Here is a 17,500-nt window from a genome sequence, read left to right on the forward strand (position 1 = left end):
TTCTGTCAGGATCGATAAAATATAGCACCAATCAAGTACTGGGATCAATGGGATTGACTAAACCTTCCTTTCAAAACTTGGCATCGGGCCGTGAGTTGGCAGAAGCGCAAGAGCCTCATACAAAATGCTTTGCGATACTTGTTCCGGTTCTTTACGAGATCAAGTCCCACCTTTCAACTCTCATAAATCGTTAAATTAAAAAATACCAGTCAAATATAGAGTTCGATATAATCGGTTGACTCCTCATAAATTTCAGGCTTTTTATCTACATTAGAAACGATTTAGTCCAAGTTAGGGCGGTGGGTGTGGAGGCGCAATAGCCCAGTGGTTAGGGCAGCGGACTCGCGGTCGGAGGATCGCGGTTTCGATTCCTAGACCGGGCGTTGTGAATGTTTATTGAGCGAAAACGCCTAAAGCTCCACGAGGCTCTGGCAGGGGGGTGGGGTGGCGACCCCTGTTGTACTTTTTCGCCTCAACTTTCTCTCACTCTTTCTTCCTGTTTCTTGAGTAACGCTGCGATGGACTGGCGTCCCGTCCAGCTAGGGGGAGCACATACGCCATAGAAACCGGGAAATCGGGCCCATGAGCCTGGCTAGGCTTTAAAAGGGCGCATAAATAAAAAAAGGACGGTGGGTAGTTGAAACCGAGGAGTGTTAGTTTACATAACTTGAGGTATTTAATTATATCTTAAGTTCTCAGTTGAAATACCCCTGACTTGACCCTTTATACTATTGGGAATCGATAGAATAAGTAACAATTGAGTAATGCCATTATTAGCCATTTAAGGGGCGGTTAGTCCAAAAACACTTATTGTGAACGACAAATCTGCATTTTCTTATTCAATCTCATTTCTTTACATCGTATTCCTCCGGCATCGATGCGATATATGGCAGTAATATTCTGGAGTGGATCAACTGAATTGATCATGAACATGTCCTATTAAACGTGTAGCTTTCGTTAATGTTAGAACCCAATGAATGACACACAACGTTGTCCATCAGCCAAGTTATCATCTAAAAATCGACCCATGGAAGGATGAACTGTGGATTGCCTCCAAAAATCATTATCAAGACCTTAATGGTGTACAATGGTAGAGTGATTGATGAGGGAACGGAGTATATAACGATTTCATGATCATACTCAAAGCAAGTGTACTTTGTAGTTGATAGTTGCTACTGCTAATGATGATGATATCAGTGATGATGATGACGGTGTTGGTGATGATAATAGCATTAGTGATGACGACGGAGGTGGTGATGATGCTGATGATGATGATGATGATGATGAGGATGAGGATGATGATATCGGTGGTGATGAAAATGGTAAAGATGATGGCAACGATTGTGTAAATGAGAAGTAACGAATTCTGTATATTACGAGCTTTAACGGCATATGTTAAGAGTTTTTCTCATGTAATTATAAGCAATTTGTTGAATGTTGTCGTTTCCCATATGATAGTATAAGCTGGACAATAAGCAAGCAATAATATGACATCGCCTAAGCAAAAGAAATACTTTCGTGTGTGAATATATATCTAATGTTAATGAAGAAAAGAATTTGAAGCCACAACCTTAGATTAAAGAGAAAGTGTGATCTCCATTTCGATTCTGGTTGGATTATTTAACCAGATTTTTTTTATCACTGAAACTAACAGATAAAATACTCTTGTTTTTAAGCAAGAAATACGAAGAAAACTGTTAACAATATATATATAAACATTTTGCTGTACGAAGAGTACATGTGCAGAGCGTATTGCTATTTTACGATATCCAATATTATCCAAAGTTATAGTAGGTACTATATAATCCAGATCATTGTTTACCTGCCATCATCCGGAAAACTGAATGGTGTTACATTGAAGAATTGGGTTATCCTTTTGGCATGAAGCAGCTTCAGAACAGGGCAGTTATTTTCTACAAATAATCGAAATATTAAATATTACTCTTGAGTTTGGAAAAATGTTTGAAGTACCAATATATCATAATACTGAAAATGTTTCTATAACACGGTATAATGTGGTATTGCATGTAATTAGAGAAAAGTAAATGAATTATTGTGTAATCTATTCTGATGTGCAATAAACTGTACACAATGGGTGTGCACTGTGGGCTTATACAGCATTCACAAAATACTGATAATAATTATGAAAATAACTATATAACTATAAAGATAGTAATGACGAATATATCTATGACTCGACTTCGCTGTACAATGAATTGTTCAGTTAAGATTTGGGTTAATCAATGCCTTGTGACTGGAAATTTTTGACTGAAACATGATATTTATACTATATACATACACATTTTTACACACACACACACACACACACACACACACACACACAAACATACAGATATATATGTACGCACAAACACACATATATACACATAGATATATATGCACGCACCCACACACACGCACACAATGCTTTACTGATTTCTAATGTTTCATCTTCAAATGTCCAGTCAGTCATATCGCTCCCAGCGACTACTCCTGTCTAGTACTTATTTTATCGAACTTGTGGAATCGTTCAATTACAAGACATAGGTAGAAAGCGAAAATTAACATGGTTTAGTCCTCCATCCATCTAGAAGCTTCCACTAATACAGCAAAGAGCTTCCTAACGCTAACTAAAAAGCATTTCCCAATTACATGTAAGTATCATATTTCTTTCATTTGTGTGTGTTGTATCGTATCTAGTTCATTGATTCCTAAATATTTGTATGTCTGGCTTTGGTCTAATTCTCTCATATAATTTGCATTACCTAGTGTAATGTTGCTACTCTTAACTAGTTTTCCTCTCTTCAAGGTTCCTTTGGCACATTTTTCTAAGCCAAATTTCATGTTTATTTCTTTGGGAAATCAATGTACTTTCTGTAGCAATGTTTCCAGCTGTTTATCATTTGTAGCGTACAGTTTTAGATCATCCATATATAAGAGGTGGCTGATTGTTTTGTTGTAACAGTTGTATCTGCATCCAGTTCTGTTTAGCTGGTCAGATAAAGGTACCAGTGCCAAGCAGTAAAGGAGTGGAGAGGGTGTATCGCCCTGGAATATTCCTCTTCTAATGGGAATGGCTTTGGCCTTTATGAGTCCCTCTTTTATCTGGCGCTGTAGCACTGTCTGCCATTTATTTATCGAATATGTTACATATTTTATGATTATTGGTGCTACCTTGTTCATGGCTAGTTTTTCTAGGATTCATGTGTGGGAAATACTATCAAAAGCCTTTCGGTAATCGATCCAGGTCATACTTAGACCCTTCTTCTTTCTGCGACTGTCTTCAATTATGGCTTTATTGATCAGTAGCTGATCCGTATGAGCCCTTGCAGCATCCCTTCTGCACTTCTGGAAACAGTTTGTTTTCTTCCAGATGCTTGCTCATTCTCTGCGATATTATTGCATTAAAGGCTTTGTAAATTGTAGGGAGGCAAGTTATTGGTGTATAATTTTGTGGATTTGCCGTTTTAGTGGATTTAGGAATTAGGATAATTTTCCCTTTCGTGAGCCATTCTAACATTGTTTCTGGCTCTGCTATTATTTCATTAAATTTCTCAGCCAGCATTTTATGTGTTCCTCTTAGGTATTTTAACAAGAAGTTGGGGATCTTGTCGTTCCCGGGTGCCTTCCAGTTGTTTAGATTTTGCAGTGCCTGGGTGACCTCTTCAGTTGTTATAGGGGTCCAGAGTTGTTCAGGTGCTGAGTTCGTTATTTTGATAGACCTTTTCTGGGGTTGTTCCTTCACCGACCATATTCCTTTCTAAAATTCTTCCACTTCCTCTGCTATTGGTGCTGCATTGATGTCTATTTTATTTTTGCTAAGTTCTTCGTAGAATCTTTTGGGGATGGAACTGAGCTGTTTGTTTTGTTCAAAGAAGCGTTTACGTTTATCATACTGGTGGATTCTTTGTGCTTTGGCAAGGATATCTAGCTTCAACTGTTATTTTACCTCATGTATACCTTGTTGTGTAATTTTATATTTACGTAGCATTTTTCTTCTCTTCTTGTTGCTTAGCAGTGTTGATTGTCTACTAGTTTCATTAAGGATTGACAGATCCTTTCTCTTATTTCTCTTATCTGGATATTATTTACCCACAGGGTTTCTTTGGGTAGTGATACGCCTATTTGGATGGGTTTGAGGAGGTATCCAGCTTCTTTTGTGGCCACAGCGGCTGCTGCATATATTATATCATTTAGTCTGGTCATATTGACATTTGTTTCTGTGGCTATTAGTTCTGTGACTGCCAGGTTCATGCAATTTATTATTGATGTTTTATTATCAATCTTAATTCTTGGGAGGTGCAATCGGTGATCCATACGGAGATCTGTGGCTTTCAATTCTTTGATTATACTCATTTTTGTTTCCAGGTTTTAGATTTGCTTAATATTCCCTTTCGTTTATATTTGTGTCTGTGGTATTCTGGTTTGGTGCATTTTGCTTATCATTATATATATATTCCTACAGTCTGGGTACAGGAGGCGAATTGGCAGAAGCGTTAGCACGCCCGGCGAAATGCTTAGCGGTATTTCGTCTGCCGTTACGTTCTGAGTTCAAATTCCACCGAGGTCGACTTTGCCTTTCATCCTTTCAAGGTCAATTAAATAAGTACCAGTTAAGCACTGGGGTCGATGTAATCGACTTAATTTCTTTGTCTAACCTTGTTTGTTCCCTCTGTGTTTAGCAATAAAAAAATAATTACACATTCCTACAGTCTGGGTTTGTTGTCTTTCGTTGTTAACTTCGTTTTTGTTGGACATGTTACGTTTGTCTTCGTATTTTACAGTCCCAGTGCTTATGATATTATTTGGCATTGCTGTGTGGTTGCTATCTACGTTTTCTTGATGTATTTTTCCTTTTAAGTGTTCTATTTCTATTTCTCATATTTTGTTTTGTTTTGGCAATATATCTCCATATATTAGCTAGTTTATTAGGGTTAATTTCAATATCCAAATCATTATCTAGGTTATTTTTCTTCCAGATTTTATACATATATATATTGTGTTTTCGTTCTGACAGTAGAGCACTATTATTATTATTATTATTATTATGTTTTATATGAAGCAGATAAGGACCAAATTTAATCCTCACTAAGACACCAACCACAGTGAACTTCAAGTTGACAAACAACTCGTTAATATAACTTATGGAGCTGTACTTTACAGTGCGGAATTATACAATATTGTGATATTTACTTACAGATATAAGGGTTTTTAGATAAGGGTAATAAGAGTTAATAATCTTGTCTATTGATTTATGACAGTAGTAGATGATAAGATATAAGCGACCGACTTTACAAAGACAAATAGAAATGTAAATAAGTATCTAGAAAACGATGCAATGAGTTTTAGAATAATCTATTTTAATTCTCTTTATTTCTGCACCACTGATTAATTAGAATTCCATAAAAATCCACTTACCTTTCGGTTCAGAATAATGAACGGCGGTGAAGCGAGTTGCATGTTTAATGTGACCAGTGAGTCGAACGAAAAGATGGCTGCCAGTAGATTTCAAGGAAGGAGTTTCTCTACCACAGAATTTCTTCAGTAACAATCCTTGATCGTTTGGTCCTATTGGTTTAATAAGAATAATAAATAGAGATTTATAGCATAGGCACTTGTCTAGATGATTTTACGGGAAGGGACCGAATACACATAACTCAGTATATATGTAATTGATCATAATTATCGACGCCTGAATGATAATAATTAAAGTTATACAAGATTTGAACTTAGAAGTAAATCGCACAAGCAGTTTGTCCAACGCCATACTGTATCTGTCACCCATTACTTAAAGGTAATATTTTGGTTTTAACGCTAAGGAAAGTAACCTTGAATAAGTTATTGTGATAGCGTTGATGTTTCACTGACGTTATTTCTTATTTAATTGTATGTTTGAAAGCTGAGTTTGCGGAGGAGAGTTACAACTAGATGAATTCTCCAGGCTGTTTAAATGCACAAGCCTCGGTTATCTAAGCAGCTAAAAAGTGTACGCAGAAGGGTACCCAGGAATCATGACTTGGATGTAGCCCGCCCCCCTTAGAATGTGTAGCGAATGGTTATCAGATTTCAAAGCTAGGATTCGAAATCAAATCCACATTTTCCCACAAATTCATGGACAATTGTCTTCGCCTGTTGCACCAAAAAATTTATGAGAAAATTTTCCCTCACAGGAAACCCCATGAAGATAAGTTAAATACTAAACGAACAGTTCAAAAATGTTTTTACTAAACCCTTGTGGAGTTCATTGTCTCTTCACCTGTAACCAAAGAGGTGATAATAGTCGATTACGAGATGTAATACTGACCATATAAGAGGTAGGCATAAATTCAGTAGAGATGAAAAATAAACGAACTTTAGGTTAGTTAAAATATATTTGTGACATGTTTTGACTTCTAAAAGTAAATTTACTGCAATTACCATGAAGATTAAAAATTATTTCTTATGACAAGAGGCGTAAAAAATCGTATCTGCCCAGTGCTTCCATCTAGCGGATTTCCAGAGGCGCGTTTCTAGTTCTTCAGACTTCCTCAATGGAAAATACCGAAGGGAGTTAACCTTGGGCAAATTCAAAACTGTAGCTTCATCTAAAAACAGGGTTATCTCTGCGGTATTATTTCCCATTGAGGAAGTCTAAAGAGCCAGAAACGCACGTCAGAGAATCCGCTAGAGGGAAGCTTTGAGTAGACTTATCATAAGAAATATCTTTTTTCATTTTCACGGTAACTACAGTGAATTTACCTTTAGAAGTTAAAATATGCCACAAACATATTTTAACTATCCTAAAGTTTGTTTACATCTTCATTACTGCTTGGCGCTACTACTGCTGCTATACATACATATATACATACATACATACATACATACATACATATATATATATATATATATATATATATATATATATATATATATATATATATATATACATATATACATATATATATATATACATATATACATATATACATATATATATACATATATACATATATATATACATATATACATATATATATACATATATATATACATATATACATATATATATACATATATATATACATATATACATATATATATACATATATACATATATACATATATATACATACATATATATATACATACATACATATATACATACATACATATATATATATATATATATATATATATATATATATATATATATATATATATATATATATATATATATATATATATATATATATATATATATATATATATATATATATATATATATATATGACTAGTAACCTGTTTATTAGCCATATCTATCGAAATTTTTTTCCAAATGTTTCAAAATAGTTTACATACCATCATACACATCGACGTAGGTATCTTTGCAGTTGTCATCACTCATAATGTCAGTGAATACGAGTTCAAGTCGCACCTTATCTCCGGGTACTTGGGTATATACTATCCACGAACACGAGTTAGTACTACAAAAAAAAAGAAGAAATGTACTGCAAAGGCACAATCAGTTAGTAGAAAAATGAATATATGTACGTTATTGTTAATGTGTGCAAAATTGGAATTTTTGACTTAGATTTTAAATGTTGTCACAACAGTAAATATGTCCATTCTGCTGAAATGAAATTTTCAGTAAATTTTCTATATCCTTGTGCAGCTGAGGATTACTCTGCATTTTGCATTTAATGTAATGCTCGCATTACTTAAATAAATGGAGTAGTATGAAACATGCGTACTGCAATAACCTTTAAAATCCATGTTGCTGTTTTTGATTTATATATATATATATATATATATATATATATATATATATGACGACTGCTCCATCTTGACAGACGATAGCCATCCCATCAACAATCCACACATATCATCACGCAGTACAATCACTCCGTTGGTGAGCCCTCAAGTGACTTTGAAGTCCGGCTGCTGAGCGACAAGGTCTACAGCACAGATGACAAATGTTCAGGCCTCTCGATCCTTGCCCGCTGGTATCTGATTCTAAGGAAACGCTTCTGTGAACCAGCATATGTCTCTTAAGTCCGGGTATTGTTTTACAAACCTTGTGACATATGCCACAGGTCGCAGAAGGCGGTTGGTATTTAGGGTGTCTGGAATTTCTACCCTCATGTGTTTTCATGTGATTCACATATCCTGCTTTTGACAAAAGAACGCGATCACACACAATACACATCCTATACTCTCCATTGTTTACAATTTTTCCCTTTCGACAGGCCCGCTTAAGCTCAAGTTGCTGAAACATCTTTTCCTCCCAGACATCACAGCTCGTCCTGACAACAGCTCTCCACTTGCTTCAGATACAGAGGTTTTGCGCAGGGCGCACTGTAGCTCAATTGAAAAACATATTATCCTGGCCCAAATGAGATGGACTGGGCATGTAATTAGAATGAAGGATGATCGTTTGCCGAAGCGCTTATTTTATGGTGAGCTCAGCTCTGGTGAGCGACCGCGGCAGAAACCGAGAAACAGGTATAAAGATTGCATTAAACAAAACCTAAAAAAACTAGATATGTATGAAAGTGATTGGGAAGGAGATGTTCTGGATCGAAGCAAATGGAGAGCTGTTGTCAGGACGATATATATATATATATATATATATATATATATATATATATATATATATATATATATAGTTATGGTATATATACAAATATAATTATATATAACTACACACACACACACACACACACACACACACACACACACATATAAACAACTATATATATGTATATATAATAATGTATATATGTGTGTGCGTGTGTGTCTATATAATATGTTTATATATATGCAAATATAAATATACGTAATTATAAACAGACACACACACACACACTCAAACACACACACACACACACACACTCAAACACACACACACACACACACATATATATATGCCTGTATGTATGTGTATATGTATTACGTATATATTTTATTAACACTAACTTTCGCTGGTCGTGACTTCATATTGCTCAGACAAGTTTTGGAGAAGCCATATGTAGAAAGATAAGTTTAAATGACGAAATTGTCTCCAGGTTCATTTGAACTCAGAAAGTAATACACGTAAGTAAATAACTTCAAAGCATTCAACTGGGTACTTTGCCCTTTCTATCAGCCAGTTAATGCAAATCATTAGAAATGAGACGCAGCAGTTGTAACGATTAGATGAGAGTGGTGTAATTTACATGAGCTTGTTAAAAGGTTTATGTTAAGGTGCAGGCGTGGCGAGGTAAGAAGTTTACTTCCTAGTCACATAGTCCAAGTGCAGTCCCATGGCATGGCATCTATAGTCTCGGGTTGGCAAAAGTCTTGTGAGTGGATCTGTTAGACGGAAACTGAAAGAAGCCTGTCGTGTATGTGTGCGTGCGTACGTGCATTCACATACTGCCGTCGAGGTCATCTTTGCCTTTCAGTGTGTGTGTGTGTGTGTGTGTGTTTGTGTCTACGATTGTCCGCCATCACTGCTTGACAACCGGTATTGGTGTGTTTATGTTCCCTCAAAGCGACAAATAGAATAAGTACCAGGCTTTGAAAAATCAGAATTGGGGTCGATTCTAAATCTACTAAAATTCTTCAAGGCGGTGCTCCAGCATGGCTGCAGACTAGTGACTGAAATACGTAAAGGGTAAAAGATAAAACTGCTAGTTCGTATAAGCAGAGGTCGTTGAATCTTTGGTAGAAGAGACATATAGAGAGAAAAACTTCACATCTGTGGATTGATTATTTTAGTTTGGGAGCAAATCACAATGTGTTAGTAATTAAAAACATTCCAATCTTTTGAACAAGGTCCAGAATATGCCGTTTTGCAACAGCATCATACAAGACTATTCGCATAAAGTGTATGTAGGGCTAGAGGAGGAAGCTTAGTTTTCATGAAGTGAAACTTTTAATACATACGCGTGCGCGCGCACACAACACACGCGCGCACACGCACACACACGCGCGCACGCGCACACACACACACACGTTACAGTCTTTGCAAAAATTACTTGGTGTAGTCACAATAAGCTGAAGAATGATTTTCCTAAAGATTATAACCTATTAAAAAAAATTCTTAAAGAGAATGACACGAATCTTTGGAAGGAAGTTTGACTTCATTTCAAGAAGTTCGTGTCATTCTGTTTTCCTGTGATTTTTTTTTTATATTACTCTTTTACTCTTTTACTTGTTTCAGTCATTTGACTGTGGCCATGCTGGAGCACCTCCTATAGTCGAACAAATCGACCCCGGGACTTATTCTTTGTAAGCCTAGTACTTATTCTATCGGTCTCTTTTGCCGAACCGCTAGGTGACAGGGACATAAGCACACCAGCATCGATTGTCAAGCAATGTTAGGGGGACAAACATACACACGCACGCGCGCGCGCGCACACACACACACACACACACACACACATATACATATACACGATGGACTTCTTTCAGTTTCCGTCTACCAAATCCACTCAAAGGCTTTGGTCGGCCCGAGGCTATAGTAGAAGACGCTTACCCAAGATGCCAGCCACGCAGTGGGACTGAACCAGGAACCATGTGATATATAGTCACAAATTTTAAGAAAACCTTTCTTCAAACACATACACACACACATACACACACACACACTCACACACACACACACACATACACACACACTCTCTCGCGCGCACACACACACACACACACACACAAATTTGTTTTTACATGTATCACTCATTTCGGGTCAACGATTTCATATAACACCAAGCTGCCATACATTTCACCGTATATAAACATTACCATAGCCTCCAACAGATAAAAAGGAATACAAATATAAAAGCACACAAGGTAAAAAAAACATATATGCACATAAAAATACAAAATATATAGAAAGGCTTGTCAAGAAAAGGAATATACAAATCAACTAAAATAAGTAATCAAAATCCATTTTTAAAACGTGTCAAGCAACTAAAAAACTAAAAAAATATCAATCGACTAAGAAAGGTTTTTATCCCTCAATTTCAAATATATAAAAAGAGTTCCTTTCTGAAAAACCATGGTAGGTTGAAGTCCAAGGTCCTTTAGAAACGAACTCTTTTGATATATTTTTAATACAGGGGTAAAATCTTTTTTTAGTCGATTGGTATTTTTAGTATTTTAGTCGCTTGACACGTTTTAATAATGCATTTTGATTACTTATTTTAGTCGATTTCTATATATACCATTTCTTGACAGGCCTTTCTATATATTTTGTATTTTTATGTGCATATATATTTTTCACCTTCTGTGCCTTTATATACGTATTCTTTTTATATGTTGAAGGCCATGATAATGTTTATATATGATGAAATGTATGGAAGCGTGGCGTTATATAAAGTCGTTGACCCGAATCTGATGTTTGTTCTCTAAACTATGCTTTATATATATATGCATATATATATATATATATATAAAGAGTAAAGAGTATATATATATATATATATATATATATATATATATATATATATATATACTAATATATATATATATATATATAGTCAGGAGATACGTGTGTGTATGCGCGTGTGTGTATGTGGCTGTGGTGTCCGAACTTGATGCTAATATTTATTTTCTTTGATCAATTCCAGTTCAGAGATTGATAAATGAAAGTATCCACCAAGATTCTATGGTTCTGCAGTTTTATAAGAAAACAAACTCCTTCCCTAAGATCATTACAATAACAACAACAACAACAACAACAACAACAACAACAACAACAACAACAACTATTACTACTACTACTACTACTACTACCACTACTACTACTACTACTACTACTACTACTACTACTACTACTACTGAATAGACTTATCTTTGGTTGAAAATGTCCTCACGAAGGGCATAAACTTTTGATGCATGTGAATAGAATAACAAAGCAAATGAACAAAAAAAGAAATCAAGAGGAAAAAATAATCAACAAGAGTGTGTATAACATTCTTACCTTTTCAAAGAAGCTGAGAAATCTGGAGATGCGAAGTAGGATTTTTCTCTTGTACTTTCTAACAAAACGTTGGTGCATTCATAGGCTGGAAAATTAGAATGTGAGGTTGAGGCTGGTTAGTCTGCAGGTTTATACTTATTAGTTTGAGAGTGCATGTAAGAGCGTTCGCGAAAACTCTTCACGTGTGCTTATATGCATGCAAATTGGCATGCATACGCAATTAAATAAGCTAAAACTAATATATGTGGTTATATTTACTGATAGCCTCAACCCGCCGTCTGGTTTAATATCATTACTTGGCCCTTGGGTGGGTTTAGCGGATTCTACAATTTTTCAATCATTGACGCATGGTCTCCAATCTGAAACTAACTTCTGATTTGAAGATAATCATTCATGAAAACTCTGAAAAGTGTCACGGTCAGTACCTCTTGTCCTCTGATGAATACATTCAAAAAGAGTTGTAGAACATAGGCGAAAAGTTTCCAGGTGAAACTATGCCTGTTTACGTAAACCTCTAATGTCCTTGGGAAAAGAAGCACCTTCACAATAATTCATTTTCCTAAGACTTGAAAATCTGGAACCAGTATTTCCAATGAGAATAAAATGGAATAGCAATTTCTCGTAATGAAACCTGAACAAACAATATAGCATATTATTTATGACTTATTCCATCGTAAATTTCCATTGTCTTGAGATGATTGTACTCTTGTTAGTTTTGTCAACTTCTTTCTTCTCTCAGTCAAAATTTTCATGAGTAAAGTAGGATAGTGTCCTGGTTCCAGTTTCATAGGTAGACTCATGCTTTGTTTACAACACATTGCAATCCAATGGAACTGCTACTATTTATACAGTTTTATTACCTGCTTACTGAGATGAGTCGTTCGTACTTCATAGCATTTATTATATCAAAACCGACTGAATCATTGGGAGTTAAGATCCCTGGTATATGAATTGGCATTCGTGAACGAAACCAGCAGGATGCAAAATTTGCATAAGAAAAGATATATGTATGTATGTGTATATAAATGTATATGTATTTATGCGTGTATATGTATATATATGAAGAATACATATATGTATGTGTGTGTGTATGTGTATATATATATATATGTGTGTGTGTGTGTGTGTGTGTGTGTGTGCGAGTGTGTTTATGTGTGTGCGTGAGTGTGCTTATGTGTATGTGTGTGTGCGCGTGTATGTTTGTGTGTGTGTCCCCCAACATCGCTTGACAACCGATGCTGATGTGTTTACGTCCCCGTAACTTAGCAGTTCGGCAAAAGAGACCGGTAGAATAAGTACTAGGGTCGACTTGCTCAACTAAAAGGTGGTGCTCTAGCATGGCCGCAGTCAAAATGACTGAAACAAGTAAAAAATACAAGAATATATTCTTGTATTCATGAAAATGTTGGCTGAGAGAAGAAAGAATTTGACAAAATTCTTCAAGACTCCAGTATGACCGCAGTCAAGTGACAGAAACAAGTAAAAGAAAGATGTTATATATATATATATATATATATATATATATATATATATATATATATATATATATATATATATATATATATATATTCTTTTACTTGTTTTAGTCATTTGACTGCAGCCATGCTGTAGCACCGCCTTTAGTCGAGCAACTCAACCCCAGGACTTATTCTTTGTAAGCCTAGTACTTATTCTATCAGTCACTATTATATATATGTATGTGTGTGAGTTTGTCCCCCCCAACATCGCTTGACAACCGATGCTGGCGTGTTAACGTCCCCGTAACTTAGCAGTTCGGCAAAAGTGACTGATAGAATAAGTACTAGGCTTACAAAGAATAAGTCCTGGGGTTGAGTTGCTCGACTAAAGGCGGTGCTACAGCATGGCCGCAGTCAAATGACTAAAACAAGTAAAAGAATATATATATATATATAACAAAACTGTCCGATGAACGGGAACGTGAAACTCAGAGTAACAGTTTTTTTGTTATATTTCTGCTGCTTTTAAATAAAGTATATATATATATACATATATACGACGGGCTTCTTTCAGTTTCCGTCTACCAAATCCACTCACAAGGCTTTGGTCGGCCCGAGGCTATAGTAGAAGACACTTGCCCAAGGTGCCACGCAGTGGGACTGAACCCGGAGCCATGTGGTTGGTAAGCAAGCTACTTACCACAGCCACTCCTACGCCTATATATATATAAGATTAAGATTCAGGGATTCAAGTGTAGGAAGTTTGTAAGCTTGAAGCAGTCAGTGGAGAATGTACGGTCAAGGACAATAACGACTCGTATCTACGGTGGGTTAATTTGGGAATCCCTAGCAACAATGTAACCTTCGTGTAATTAAGATATTCTCGCCCTAATGAATAACTGAGTACCTCTCGTTGAGTTATTATTACTTCAGAGGATCAGTTAGCTAGGGAACATATGTAGTTTTGATTTTATACGTTCCAGTTTCTCACTCTTCTGCCGTCAAATCATCATCCATTTTGACACTTTTTGTACAAGTTTAGCCAAGATTAAATGACAGAACCTTTGACATTACATGGCCACTCCTCGACGCCAAGGCTAACTTGACAGATACAGCTGATGAAAAAGAAAAAAAAAGAAAAAAGTGTGATGTTTTGGAAAGAGAACTATAAAATTAAATGTAGTTAGAGTGGCGCCTGGTGTCTAGACACGGTCGTATCGGCGACGAGATGAGAGTCGGATATGTCAGGAGCACCTGGTTCTGTAAAACAGGTCATTTTAGTAGCGATTTGAAAAGTAGCATCAAGAGGCAGTACATCTTTTAGCTGCAAGTAGTGTTGCTGCTGCTGTTGTTTAACCTCAGGTAAGCATGATCGAGGAGGCATGACCAAAGTCTTTCCAGTGATAATCATCCCGTCCTTTCTATTTTTTTTTTCAGACACACTGCGTCGAAGAATACATTATGCTAAATGCTTTTTCTGTTTGTTTGTTTTTTTGAAAGTGAGTATATAAAGAAATTTGGCTGCTATTTCTACCTTATTGAGCAATTAGGAAGAGGATGTTTCATTAGCTCAGGCTTCCTAATTGGCTCCAATGCGCCTTTGTTTGTTTTTCTGAACAGTAATTATATAAGGAAATTTGGGTGTTATTTTGAAGTTTGCCAAGCTATCATGAAGGGATCTTCCATTAACTCGAGCTTCCTAATTGGCTGACCCGTTGTCGTCTGTTGTTGAGTTGCCTTAAATGTACAAACTATTAACTGAAGCCATATAACTAACTGTAGGCGGCGTCGAACAAAATTAATGTTACACACAAGCAATCAGCTAATGCTTAGAGAATGAAATCCTTAAATTTGAGATGACGTGTCACAGTTTGAAACAATTGGTGCATACGTACATTTTGTTAGAGCTGTAAATGACAGAAAGAATCCGTTGATAACATTGGTTGATTTCAGTGTCAACAGCATCTGGTTCCCAGTTGATATGTAGGTGGGTGTACTGTTTCCACAGGTGTGTCCAATCAAATGTGACTGGTCGCTCGAACCTAATGTTGGAGTACACATTAAAGAAAACAGTCTGTATTATGTCTATGAATATATGGAACGCGTAAGCGCGCACGTGTGTGTGTATGAAGAGAGAAAGAGAGAGAGAGAGAGAGAGAGAGAGAGATAAAGAGAGAAAGTGAGAGACATACAGAAAGTGAGAAATAGAGTGATATAACTACATATGCACAACCTTTTTCTATTTGTATTTTCTGTGTCTCTTTTTCATATGTATATGTGTGTGTGTGTGTGTGTGTGCATATATATATATATATATATATATATATATATATATATATATATATATATATATATACACACACATATATGTATATCCATGCACACATATTCAAACACTCACACACACACACATGCACATATATTTATAATGAGTACATATTTATACAAACAAGTAAAAAAATGTTTATATATCGTATACGTGTACATTCCCACCATCCCCATCACATTCATATACAGAAGCCTCTGGATACACATTTGTGTCTACCACATTTTACTATATTACACACACACACACACACACGCACACACACACACACGCACACACGCACACACACATACACACACACACACACACACACATACCCACAGTGTGTGTGCATATTCGAAAGTGTATGACTGTGAGTATATGTGTAGGTTGATTAATCTAAATTGCTTACAAAAATACGAGTCGCCACGTAGCCTACATTAAACTCACCCAGCTTTTCGACGGGGAATATTTTGAGAAAGCATCTTTTAAATCACTGGTTCTCAACCGGGGTCCATATAAGATTTTGTTGTTAAGGTTTATGTACACTAACTTGGTTTTATTTCTACAATACACGAAATATTTTAGCAATTTTTCCATAAAATTCCTAATAATATCTAATAACAAAAATATACTATAGGATTTTTTAAAATATCAAATGGCTATGGGGGCTACTTGAGTAAAATAAGAATCAAAGGAGTTCGAAAGGTAAAAAGTGGTTAAGAAACACTGCTTTAAATAACACGAGGTAACAAAGAATTTGTTACAGAAAACCAGATAGGTGTTCCTAGCTATTTTCGGTATGCTAATTTCAAATCTGTAATTAGATTTTTTCTATCACATCTAGATTTTGTGTAAAATGCAAACCACTTAGTCAAATTTCCTAACACGTCCAGATTTTGTTTTAATCGTTTTAATGTTATAATATGAAACTAGCTTTTCAAGGTTAAAACAATGTTTGTATGCCAACTATTTACAAATTCAAACGATTTTGATCAATACAACTTATCCTGGGCTGGTAACACTGAGTCAAGTGCATTGCAACAACCTAATGGTCAGTAGCTATGTGACAGTGAAGTAGAGCGGTAATTAAAGACAGCAGTTCATCTGAAGATTCTGCTAGTGATATAGAAATAGGAAAAATCGCGTTTATGTTCCAGGTGCAACTAATTCCCAACATTTGTTCAGTCAAGCGGTTGTTAAATGACTTGTTGCGCGATTTGGAATTACCAAAATAAAAGGCAGAGTTGCTTGGTTCCAGAATTCAAGAATGGAATTTTCTCCAGCCATAGACCAAAATTTCCCATTTCCGCCATCGTCGGCTGCAGCTTTCATCATTTTACTTACAAGAGGAAAAGGTTTGTTTCTGCCACGATTCCAGTGGCTTGGTGGAAAGGATTGGCTTTCGCTAAGCTCCAAAAGAATGGAGGCTGTTCCTTGACTTTAATAAAGCCAGACTTAAAGCTGTATTACTGCACAACGGCAATGAAAATCATTCAATACATGTAGCACATGCCACTGGCCTTAACGAGACTTATGAATCAATGGAACTGCTTCTAAGACACATCAAATATAAGGATCATAATATGTAATATCTGTGGTGACCTTAAAGTTGTATCATTGCTTCTTGGGTTACAGTTGAGCTACACAAAGTATATGTGCCTTTTGTTTCTATGGAACGGCAAAGATGACAAGAACCATTACAGAAAACATGGTTGGCCATCTAGAACTAAACATGTTGTTGGTAAACACAATGCGAAACATCTAGCATTCATTGACCCTCAGAAAGTACAT

General features: G+C 35.9%; 1 protein-coding gene across 4 annotated transcripts in view; it reads right to left on the reverse strand.

Annotated features, from left to right (window-relative positions):
• Positions 1-17,500, reverse strand: part of LOC106882802 (cubilin) — a 110,103-nt gene that overhangs the window by 18,647 nt on the left and 73,956 nt on the right. For all 4 annotated transcript variants that reach the window (XM_089355030.1, XM_089355031.1, XM_089355032.1 and 1 more), the window contains 5 exons: positions 15,297-15,443; positions 11,945-12,029; positions 7,339-7,463; positions 5,419-5,568; positions 1,823-1,913 (listed from right to left, as the gene is read on the reverse strand). In XM_089355030.1, coding sequence (XP_089211156.1) covers positions 1,823-1,913; positions 5,419-5,568; positions 7,339-7,463; positions 11,945-12,029; positions 15,297-15,443 — 598 coding nt within the window. The remainder of the gene's footprint in view (positions 1-1,822; positions 1,914-5,418; positions 5,569-7,338; positions 7,464-11,944; positions 12,030-15,296; positions 15,444-17,500) is intronic.

This window comes from Octopus bimaculoides, chromosome 7, assembly GCF_046866305.1.
Source record: "Octopus bimaculoides isolate indiv1 chromosome 7, ASM4686630v1, whole genome shotgun sequence".
Lineage (NCBI taxonomy): Eukaryota > Metazoa > Mollusca > Cephalopoda > Octopoda > Octopodidae > Octopus > Octopus bimaculoides.